The sequence below is a fragment of the Vicia villosa genome, linkage group LG2, assembly GCF_029867415.1.
Source record: "Vicia villosa cultivar HV-30 ecotype Madison, WI linkage group LG2, Vvil1.0, whole genome shotgun sequence".
Lineage (NCBI taxonomy): Eukaryota > Viridiplantae > Streptophyta > Magnoliopsida > Fabales > Fabaceae > Vicia > Vicia villosa.
Window position 1 is genome coordinate 230,181,890 of NC_081181.1, and position 12,965 is coordinate 230,194,854.

The 12,965-nt window shown below is 30.7% G+C and overlaps 1 protein-coding gene across 1 annotated transcript; it reads right to left on the minus strand.

Moving 5' to 3' along the window:
- Window positions 1-9,956: 9,956 nt before the first annotated feature.
- LOC131654190 (protein NUCLEAR FUSION DEFECTIVE 4-like) lies at window positions 9,957-11,965 on the minus strand. The gene is made up of 2 exons (XM_058924612.1): window positions 11,393-11,965; window positions 9,957-11,189 (listed from the first exon to the last, which is right to left on the minus strand). Exons 1-2 carry the CDS (start codon window positions 11,873-11,875, stop codon window positions 10,053-10,055), a joined length of 1,620 nt encoding a protein of 539 aa, XP_058780595.1. The 5' UTR covers window positions 11,876-11,965; the 3' UTR covers window positions 9,957-10,052.
- Window positions 11,966-12,965: the final 1,000 nt, after the last annotated feature.

The following is a 12,965-nucleotide window of genomic DNA, read 5'->3' on the forward strand; positions in this document are numbered from 1 at the left end:
ATATCTCACCCATTATGTTTGAATGTTACCCCTATGTTGGTAACGTGCAGGTAATCCAGAATGAAGGTTGTCTGCCTTCATTAGCTCGAGTCAAGTGTTGGTCGCTCTGATACGTAACACTCCGGAGGATGGACGCGTGTTTTCGTCATTGTTGGTTTTTATTATGTTGCTGAATTTTAAAGTTGTTTTCATTAAAGACTTGTTGTTTTAAAGTTGTTTTAAAGTTGTTTTAAGTTGGACAAGATGTTTTGGTACTTTCCGTTGAATTTATGAATCTGCGGCGTAGTAATGAAATTTGGTATAATTTTAAAGACTAAACAGGTTGTTATCGGTTCATCCGAAATTATGTGTTATGTATCTGATTTATATGTGATTGATTGTCGTTGTTTTTAAGTTGAAAGTGTAGCATCCCATGTTTTGTTGGAAATTTTATACTCTATTTTTTATAATATTTGCCGGGTAGAAATGGGGTGTTACATGGGGCAGGGCAGCCATATAAAAAAGTATTGGTCTAAAATTTTGTCCCGCACAAAAAAAAAGGGAACAAAACAAGCATGTTCAACAGGTCAAAACTATTTGTCACTCTTAGCTATATATTTGTAAGAAGTTATTACTTCTTTAACATTCTAGTAGATAATATGAGAGAGTTTATTAATAATATTATCCTTGTGAGCTAACTACAAAGTGTCGATTGAATTATTAGACACATGGGTGTCATTTTCTCTGTATTTTTTTGTTGTGATAAATGGATCAAATGAGTTTGTTCCAAAAGACCTTATTAAGTGTTTTTAGAAAAAATTTAGCACATAAACTCAATTTCTCATATGAACCACAATTTACTTCTAGGTCCTTATCAATAACATTTGTTAACCTAATTTTTTTCAATATTAGAGCACACATGTATTCTCTTTTGTAAGATATAAACAATAACATTCTCTTCATCAACGACAGTTTTTAAGGTATTAAAATTCTTAAATCTTAAAAGAGGAATATTATAATACACTTAAAGCATACACATTTTTAATGTACAATTACATTATTAACATAACCATCAATAATAACTTCAATGTAATCCACTAGTCTCTTTCCTTTCACCCAAATCGTCCTTTTTATCAAGAATAATATTTACTTACCAAATGTTTAGACTTCTCCCAAATGAACATCTTATATGGATCCACTTTAACATTTAATATATAAGAGAAAAAACTATGACTATGCAATGACAAGAAAAACAAAAAAGAGTGACATGTTCTCATATTCATTATTAATCATAAAACAAAATATTTTTTAATTCAATTGTTTTTGTGACAAAACAAATATGACTTAATTATAATTAATTGTGAAGTTTATACAAAAGTAAAAGGCAAATAGGCAATAAGTTGTGTCATTATTCCTTTTTGAAAGGAAAAATTAATCCTCTTAAAAACTAAATTCATAGACCTAGGAGATACAATATTGATATTCTTAAGTCTTTGAACTCTCTGTAAAAGATCATCTGCTTATAGTGCTAGGAAACCAAAAGTGTCAAATGCAAATGATATAAAACCATGTTGATTGTTAAAAAAACATTTTCTCATGTTTGACCACTTTACTTAAAGCAGCTTTGGGAGTTGTTTGTCCCACAGTAAAGCCATCAGCTCTCAATTCGACAAGTGGGAAACTCCAGTCAAATCCACACAAGCATGTTTCCTGTTAGTAAGATCCTAAAATATCACATTGGTTGGAGACATGGCATTGAGAGAGTTTATATAGAGTGACACCCCTCACCTTACAAGTTGGTTTTGTATGAATGAGTTTGGCCAAACTATAAGCTGGTATCAAAACCGATCGATCAGATCATGGGCTGCCCACCGTTATTATTCACGCATTAAGCCCAAAAGGAGTGTTGAGGCGTAAGGGGTGTGTTAGGAATATCATAAAGTCCCATATTGGTTGGAGATAGAGCATTGAGAGAGTTTATATAGAGTGGAATCCCTCACCTTACAAGCCGATTTTGTCTGGATGAATTAGGCCAAATTTTAGGACCTTCATAACACTCCCTTATACCCGCTCGTACACCAGAACATCCACACAAGCAAGCATGTTTTTATTTTTAATAGACAAATCAAGATCTATTACAACTCTAAGAAAATATTCAATAAAACTATCAAGTAAACTCTTGCTTGTAATTACACCAAAATGTATCTCATCACACACAACACTTCATACTCCGTATACATGTCTGAAACTTAAGATGAATAAAAGCAGGTTTATCCTCTTATTCCATGCCACAAAAGTTTTCATATGATTATACAAAAATTTATGTAGTTTGTATATTAGTTTCTCTTTTCTATTTTTTCAAATTTGGGTGTTTGGGTAACAAATATAATTTATTTTAACACTCCATTAAGAAATGCATGTTTGGCATATAATTTAGGATTAAATATGTTTGTGGTCCTTATAAATATCCCAAAATTTACTTTTAGTCCCTCTAAAATTTTCCTTCAATAAATAATCCTTATTAAATTTTTCATCTATAATTTTGGTCTCTGCCATCAACTACAGGAGGGCAGCTTGGCAAAATTTTGAAAACGCTTGAAATTACAAGAGGTTTAAAACCCATATAAACAATCCCAGAGAAAAGAAGGAAGATATTGGTTCTGAACATTTATGGAACACCTTGCGAGCAAGTTTTGCAACAACAATTACAACACACAAATTCATCAATGGCAACTGACCTAAATATTATATAATAATTAAAATGCTACCAAAACAATAGAGGGAAATTTATATTTCAAAAGAAGCAAGATTGACACCTATTGTTGCCTCGACTGGTGGATTAGTGGACACAGTCAAAGAAGGATTTTCAAGGAGTTTAAACTTGGGATTATACGTGATCTTGGACAGTTTATTATTTTGCTTTAGAATTATAGATCATCATTCCTTTTAGTTCGAACTAAACCAAATTGGTTGATGTTCAACTTGAACCTAATTGAAACATGTTGTCTTTCTGAACCGAAATGGTTGAAGATTTAGGAGTAGAGTCATTATAGTGTTTTAAACTAGATTTATTTTTAACTCAAGTTTTGAATTGGATTTAAAATCAGTTACATAGGTTCTTTAGTTCTGATTTAGTCTTAGATGATAAAAAAAAACTTAATTACTGAACTTGAAGTTGTAACAACTACACCCCTCAATGGAAGATGAAATAAAAAATCTTGAAAATTATAAGCTTGATAAACTTGAAACATAAGAGCTAACTCAGTGAGAAATCTTCTCCTAAACCTATGAAGTTGTTTTTCCATAACACATAAAATGCATAAAAAAACTAGAGATAAAGTGATTTACACAAGGGAAGGAAAAAAGACCCGTGCAATGTTTTCAACAGTTTGGTTTTGTGAGTTCAGTAACCTGATTTATTCCACCAGTTCAAGTTAACAAACTCCATTTCAACATTCGGTCCAATATCAAAAAGTTCATTTATGAAAAACATTAAAGCTTAATTATGGAATTTGATCTGGAGACAGAACATCGAACATTTTCCTAGTTGAGAAATTGGCTATATGAGAAATATGCTTGGATTGGAACATAAAACTAAAATTCACATCATTATCTAGATACCCTTTATAGTCTAAGCCTAAATCCGATTAAAAAACCCCAATGAAATTTAAAATGTTTTCATGGCTAAAGTATATAATTAAACTAGTTGGAAGAAAGTTAATGTCAATGATGATAAAAGATCAAAATAATATATCTGCAAATGAACTGTGTGACTTTCTGCACAAGAGAGGTGAATCGGGCACGGTTAACTATTTGTCCAACTAAAATAGGATAAATTGATTATTGCGTCATGGTAAAAATTAAGCTAAAAACATTAACATATTAGCACAATCTAAAGCAAGAGGCACACATGAACATAGAACAAACCACTTGTCAATTTTTAATTCTTAGGAAAAATTGATACTAACTCAAAGTCTCAAGTTAATAGCACAACAAAATCTTTACCTAATAATGCAATCAAAACAAAATGAAAACCTAATTAGTTCTACACCTGACCATTACAAAAATTGAACAAGATCATACAAGTGCTCATAATCAAACAAGTTGAATCTCATGTCATCATCACTTTCTTCCTTTGGTTCTTCCTGCAAGCACAACCAAACACGTCAATTAGATAACCAACATCTACAAGACTAAGTTCAACAACAACGTGTTCACCAAAAAAACCTACCTTGTTTTCCTCGACTAGAGCAGTAACCGGAGCTGATACAGAAGCAGGAGTCCCACCTCCGGCAGCATTTAAAATCAAATCATCAAGATTTTTCTTCTCAGCGAGCTTGGCAAATAAATTTGGCCAATAAGCTTCAACATCAACCTTTGCAGCTTTCAACAACGCCAAGATTTTCTCACCCTATTAACAATAACTTAGGAGAAAACAATCTTTAGAGAAACACATTATCTTAAATATATTTAAAAAGAAGCATGATTGGTTGCGATTGATGAATTTGTGTGTTATAATCAGTGTTGCAAAATTTGAGATATTTATTAAAAACACAAACATATTTAACCTTATAATTTATGTAAATGTCTAACTTCTATTACTAGTTAGAGGTGCCATAAATCTAATAGTTTCATGCTAATACTTCCTAATAGTCAAACTCATACCTTCTTTGGAAGCATCTAATAGCCAGTCTTGCCTTATGCTTTGAGACATTACCACTTAGATTTAACTTGACTTTAAAAATCCACTTAAAATCAATTGTCTTTTTGTTATTTGGTAGTTATACAAATTTATATGCCTTTTTCTTTTCCTTTACTTCCATAAAAAACTTCAAATTATTTTTAGATATGTCCACCTACAATCAGTGGCGGAGCCAGATAAATTATAAAGCCTGGGCAAAAATTTAAAGACCGTAAATTTACATTGTAATTATATATAAATAGTCATCAATCAAAATAAAAGAGACTCGTCATTTTTTCAACAAAAATATAATTTAAAATAAAAGAGATAAACATAATTTTACAATAGCGGGTTAAATAAAATTACGAGACAAATGTCCTTTCTAAAACTTCTTTATGTTAAATGTTCGAACAATATCATCAAATGACTTGAATATCTCCTACTCGATATAACATACCATCAAAAACTATAATAATATTAATATGTGGGAACTATTAATAAACTTGATGATTGGCTAAAATTTTAGTCCAAGAAGAAATGAGAAAATGAAAATTAAATTTGACGACTAGCTAAAATTTTAGTCGAAGAGGAAATGAGAAAGTAAAATCAAGAACATAGAATTTTCTAATTTTTCTATTTTATCAAACTTATGTTACTTTCATAAAATAATTACTATATTATAAATAAAATATGGGAAATGTTAATCAATATTTTTAGGGTACTCTTTAAGTGATTAAAGTGGTAAGTTTTTTTAAAATACGTGTATTTAATACATTAGAAATTGAAATATCGATTTTTGTAAAAAATATTTTTTTTATTTAGTATCTTAAAGAGTGTCTCGAGGACATTCGTTAAAAAAACCTATAAAATATTAGTATTTCTTATTAAACAACCTGCTAGAATTTTATGTGGTTTATGTTAACCTATGAAAAGGTGACAATTGGTTTGCGCTTTAACTTGATTAATTGATGATGCTATTTATCATTCGGGCTAAGGAGTTAGAATAAAAAATAGTGAATGCTAAATTTTTAATATTAGTGTGTAGGTAGTGTAGAATGAGAACAAATTAAAAGTAGATGGATAAGCTGCAAAATATATAGCACTAGTTTGATGTAGAGCCTGGGCAACTGCCCGAGGTTGCCGTATGCTAAAACCGCCACTGCCTACAATATCAGTTCTCAAAATCTTTATTAGTCTCTTATTATCCGTCAGAATCTTAAACCTCTTGAATATTTCTAGTGCTTCACTATTGAGTTTTACTATGTATAGTCAATTGATTCTAGTGTACTCATCAACAAATATAATGACGTTTCTCTTATTGATAAAACTTCAAAAGATCCACGTATATTAGAAATTTAGAATGCACCAATCTAAAGTTGCAGTTGATCTCATATGTGAACTAAAAAATGAATGGCAAACTACTTTGCTTTTCAATAAGTTAGAATTCACATATTTTTTCAAATGCAACTAATTTTGACAATTATAGAACCAAACTGATATAAATTGAATGGTTTAATTCTAGAAAATAGCAACACAATTTTTTATCATTGCATTCTTGTCATCCCTTCTTTTAGGGTGCGTTTGGTTGAGGGGTTTTGGAGGGGAGGGGAGGGAAGGGGAAGGGAGGGAATATTTAAAGTTAATTATGTTTGGTTCAATTTTTTATGAGGGGAGGGGAGGGGATTGGAGGTAATCAGATTCCCTTCTGGAGCAATTTTGTGTTTCCTCCAAATTGGAGGGATTTGGAGGGGAGAGGAGGGGAGGGAGAGGAGTTATGATAAAATTTATTTTTGTTATATTGACAAAATTATCCTCACTTTTTAATTAAAATTCTAAATTATTTTTGATATATACTATACGTTAATTTTTGTCGCCTTATTAGAATTCCTCCATTTTTTACGACAACTCTATTATTTTTTCTTTATTATTTTTTATTAATATGCTAACTTTACTTTCTTTATTTTTTCACATGTTTTATTGTATTCATTTTTATTTATTATTTTATTTTTAAGAACTTAATTGTTTTATAAGTTATGTGTTGTATTATATATTTATATGTAATTATAGTATATCAGCTATATATATTATCTATAATCTAATTTTATAAATATTTTATGGATTAGATGGATCATCAAAATGATAAAATAATTCACATATTATTATTGATATTATTATTGTACGAAATTTATAAATATTTTATTTATGATTTAATATATTTTAAAATATTTCAAATATTAAATATTTTGTGTTAGATTATCTATGTTTGTGAATTGCCAATTTATTTTTTAATATCACATTGTTTTTATTTAATTTAGCATGAGTGTTATAATATTTTAAGGATTAAAAAGTAAATTAATTTCAACCAAATATAATCATTATAAAACGCTTTAAAAATACAAATAAATAGGGGCGTGCATGGTTTGATTTTTTTAAAGCCAAACCATTTATAAATATAAGTTACATATTTAATTGGATATAAAAGCTAAAAATCACTTTTTTTTTAAAAAAAAAACTGGTTTTATAACCCATTCTAAATTTAGTTATGGTTTTAAAATCAAAATTTATCCGAATCCAATTTTTTTTAATTTTTAAGAGGATGTTCATGATTCATAAAACATGTTCATGGTTCACAATACATGTCTAAAATAATGCTATTTCTTTTTTCGTTTTAATTTTTAATTTATTAAAAAAATATAGTTTCAAGCAAGTAACGTGAGTTTTTAACTCGCATGTGTAAAATAATGCTAACTTATTTTTTGTTTTCCTTTTTTTATTTATAGGAAAAATTATTTTTTTAAGAAAGTTTATGAAATTTAAAAACTGATTTTTATTTTATTTTCGGTAAGAAAAAAATACAAAAATATTTTTTTAAGATAAAAACTTAATTGTTTTTAGTTTTCAAATTAAAAAATCGTTTTTATTATTATTTTTAATTTTTGAATAAAAAAATTATTTTAAAAATTGTGAAATTATTATTGAGAGAGTATATGAGGTTTGTGTTTTTTTGTTTGACAAGAGCAAAATTGACTAATCAATAAAATAAAAGTTCAACATACAAGGAAGAATAACATTAACAATATTTTGTCTAGACCAAGAATCGATCGCCTTCGCTAACAAATGTACAACCATATTTGTTTGACGTTTAACAAATTTCACCTCAAAGTTGAGAATAAAAAGTAGTAACTGTTTAATAGAAGAAGCAATACAATTAAACTCAGAACAACTGACATTGTGTTAAGCATCCGGATTCACTCATTTTACGGGGAATAACACTCAAATTACAAGCTGATCTAAAAATTATATATGTATGAATAACCAACCATATATAAATAAATCTATCGATAACCATTTAATTATATTCGAATATTTAAAATAAATTTGAATTTGATTATGGTTTTAAACACGTAACTACTGCTGGATATTTTGCTTTTGCACATTAATAGGCAACATCTTGAATGATTGAGGACTAGCTATGGATGTAACCATCCTAACTAACTCATGTCCTACTACATTAATTTGCCTCCTGAAAAACTCAACCAACAGTTTGTACAATACACATGCTAGAAATACAATCTTTAATGATAAAACTAAAATAAAACAGATAGGAGAGGGGTTTTGTTAAAACCATCAACTACATTTTTTGCATCCAACTCAAAAATAACATCATTGTCAACCAAATATCATCTTGAATCAGAGAAATTTTTTTATTAAGGCCAAGTTATATCAAGGATTTCAATCCTAACATTTATGCTATAAATTGGTACTTTTAATTATTACCACTCTTATTAATGATGAATATTAAACATGTCATGAAACTATGAAGACAGGTTTTCATTCTGATTAGAATAAAAATATATATACAGATACCACCAGACTCGAAGATATTTTTATATGTGAACACTGATCCAATTACCTGATAGATGGGAAGAGCCTCATAAGCAAGAAGCTTAGAAACATGCAATCTTTCCAGAACCCCTCACAACACCTCCAAAGAAAAATATAAATTAGAAAAAACTCCTTCATCATGGATGTATACACAAGAAATGTAATCAGCAACAAATTTACACAAGATAACCGGTTTTCAAAAAAGCAGCTAAAAGAAAAAACAGACACGATTATTGAAGTACAATACACACAAATGGGAGAAATTTCTAATTTGGATGGAGTTTTGAACTCTAGACACACTGTTAACTAAAATGAGTTCTCACACCAATATAACAATGTCTAAACGACAATAAACGAGGTTGCACCTGAATGAGTTAGTAGCAAGAATCCCCTTTAAACAATTTCTTGAAGTAAAAGAGATACCTTAATCTTTTGAGCTATTTATTCAGGTCAACAAATATGAACATGAATCAAGACATGCACGGAAAAGACTTACAATGATCTTCTTGGTCAATAGTGAACAAGCATGTTACTTGTCTTGCAAAGTAAGTTGGCCGATGTAAGATATAGGCAATGATCTAAGAAGTTGCAGCCGTGGAAAAGAAACCGAAAGGACCCGTCAGAAAAATGGTATCTTATTGTGAAATTCCAAAGAAATAAAAAATATGGAAGGTTATCACATGGCAAATTATATACATAGTCATGCGTGTAACGGTGTAAGAATTAAAAGCTAAATTACCTGCAGCTTCAGGTTGAAGACCAAAATATCCTTGGTCCTGCAGATCTCTCCGGCATAAATAAGGCATACATAAAAGTTTCTCAGCTCCCCTTTCTGCTGTGAATGCACATATGATCAGTATCGCAATATGTTCTGTTCCTGAACTAATTAAATATGTGCAAGCTCCTCTATATTCTTTTGTGAAGTGCACACGTAAAGGTGTACTGTGTATCCATGTTTGAATTTTAGTATGTCAGGATCACATTGTACTTGAAATTTTAGTATGATGTTTATGCACATTCATTTGTACAAAGTAAAACAGTCATCCAAAAAACCAAACATTAAAACACACAGGGAAAAAAAAAATCAAATCTACATTAACCAAATACAAAAGAAATGGCTTTCAAAGAATGTCAAAATTAAAAAAATATGAAAGACACAAATAATGCATGCTCCAGGTTTGCAAATGAAATTATACCTTCTACTTCAATTAAAAGGTAAGAAATTCAGACAATTATACCCGATAGTCCATCAACAGTGATTCTATATTTATTGTAATAGTATTGATTAAAGTACAGAGAGGTATGTCCACAGTACAATGATGCTATCTAAGAAGTGAAAATCTATAATCACAGTCATAGATAGCCGTGGCAACTGGCAAATGATAACTCAAAGAATAATAGAATACATATCTTTCTTAAACTGACCCTAAAGAACAGGTAAATTTCATAACTCATCAGCTTTATAGACAACCTTATGATAAAATGCAAGCAAAAAAAAAAAACTTCGTCATCTCGCATAATATTTTAATTTTCTAATAACAACTAGCTTATAGAACCTTCGGGTCCGGAAATACAATGCCAGACTGACCAAAAATGCTAGAAAAGACACACCGGCCAGGATCAGAAATGACAACATGAAACAGTGGATGCCGAAGCATGAGTTATCTTCACTTGCTTCCTTGTCATATATATATCCAACAACTCTCACAGAAAGTATATAAGACCCAAGTGGACTAGCTGCAGCAATAGCGTTGAAAATGGTACCCATGTGCTTCACTCCAAATATCTCAGAAGTGATTGTTGGCATTAAGGACCAATTTGTGCCATAGCAAATTCCCACCAGGACAGGACCCAAATAAAAATTTCCAGGGAAACCAGAAGCTATGATTAAATGACCAAGAATTGTAATCCCCAGAGTTACAGCCAACAACAGGGGCCGCGGCCATCCTCTTTTGTGCATTATATAATCCGATACATGGCCGCCACCAAAGCGGCCGAGAAAATTCCACATACTCCATAATGACACCATATTGCTAATTTCAATAGTACTATACCCAAAAGATTCTCCTATTTGACTCATATTATTTATCATCGTAAGCCCAGAACCCAAACCGGCTATCATGGTCACAAACAACATCCAAAACTCAACGGTACACAAAGCTTGTAATATGTTCATCTCTACATCAAGGGGCAACTTATCACCCGAAGTATCCTGTTCTTGCACCTCCTCTCTAGGCAGCTCTTGGTATTCTATTGCAGGGGCAGCAGTCTCAATGGATTGACTTTGTGAAAATATCTTCGAGTCCTCTCTCTGAGCTTTCACAGCAATGCCAAACGGCGATGCTAGTAGAACCATAAGCACAACAAACGTAAAAACCCGTGCCCAATATGGCAAGCTCACGAAATTCTGCAGAACTATTATGAACATAAGATACACAACAATAATAACAGTGACCACGGAGAAACCATCCAAATGCTTTTTGTAATTATAATCTTGCAATTCATAGATCCTCAACAGAAACATAAACAACAGAGAAATGATTGCAGGTAAGCAAGCTATCATCAAAAGAAAGGTGGCTGGTTCACCATCAAAAAATGCATGATACAGTTGAATCAGGATAGCTCCACTTAGCCCAAGAAAACCCTGAAAAATAATTAGGATGAAATTCACTTCAATTTTCAACGTATTAATATTGTTACCACCGTTTTTATATTAAAGAACAAATTACAGTTAAGTCAGACCGCGACGACTGCAATCAATGTTGCGACCCCTGTACCGACTAAAATCGCAAAAGACTTTAAGCGACCGCGTCTTTTTTAAATATCTATATTATTTGAAATTGTTACCTTCATGATACCAATGATGGTGCCACCATATTGAGGAAAATTACGCAAGCCAGTAACAACATTGGTAGTATTCAAGAACGTTTGACCATTAGCAGAAAGCCAAGCGAAAAAGCACATAAGAGGAACAGGAGGCTGATTGATCAATCCCACAACCGAAGCCCAAATGAAGAAAAAGCCCACAAAACACTGAACAGCACCGGCAGCCACAACAATCCAAGGACCGCCGAGTGAACTCCAATTCGACTTAGATGTCAGCGATCGTTCACCGTAAGGCGTCACGGCGGAGTAAAGGAGACCGGCGAGAACGCCGAAGTTGGCGCCGATGTCTTTGAAGACGGAAACAGTGTCGAGAGTTGATTGATCGTAGCCTTGTGTTGATTTGAGGATCGGAGAGTAGATGCTGAAGGTGTACGATGCACCGCAGCTCGATTGGATCCATATCGCCGCCGCGACGCCGGTCCAACGGTTCGTTAACCACCCCATGTTTGTTAATTAACCGCCTAGCTCCGTCGCGTTATGATATACTCCTTGAAAATTGGAATGAATGATATAAATATTTCATACTTTAATTTAAGAAGTTAATTAATTAATATTTTTTTATGGACCACGTTGTGATGGAACCATTATTTATTGGAATAAATATATGTGTTGGCTTATTAGCTTAATTAAGAAAATGACACATAGATAAGTACTAGTAGTCTAGTACAGCTCAGATGTGGCTTTGCCAATGTGCTGGCTAAAGTAAAACAAGGCACGATTGTTAAAATTTAAAATAATAGATATAACTAATTTTCAAAAAAAAAAAAAAAACTAATTTAAACTATTCGATTAATTTTTGTTTTGTTTTATGTGTTTATATAGATTAAGTTTTATTTATTTCTAAAATTTGTTGAATTATTTTATGAAATTAAACTAATTGATGAATGATGAACAAAAATCGATTTAAAATTTAAAGAAATCAATTTGTAAAATTTTAAATAATTATAAAATTGAAAAAGATAACAACACTCTTTATTGTCCGTATATTTCTATACAATTTTAATTGTATATGTAGATTTTCAATAAATTTTTGTTATTAAAAAAAGAAAAAAGTCAAGTTTGAGATCCACACGATAGATATAGACGAACAACTTTTATATTTTAAATTTGTAGAGGCTATGCTAATTAGATTAGATATACATTTTTTAATTTTCTTTTTACATTTGCCACTTTTAATAATTTCGCATGACTAATGATATATAGTGGCGTAGCATAACTTTGAAAATTTTACTTCAATTATATTCATACCTCTCTATATTAAAAACATTTAGACTAAAATATATTTTATATAGAATTTATATTTTAAAAAATTTCACTTTTTTTCACATTTCGGTAAAGCTACCGGAACACTCAACAATATATAAATTGGAACATTTTTTAAAGTAATTTGGTAAAAAAAAATTAATTTTTAATATACTTGAAAAAAGAGTTCCGATAGTCAAAATATTTAAATTGCATACTAAAACACTTAATTAAAGTGTTTGATAGTTTTAAAGTTGATTAAAGTGAGGATTGAAGTTTCATATCGAAACAC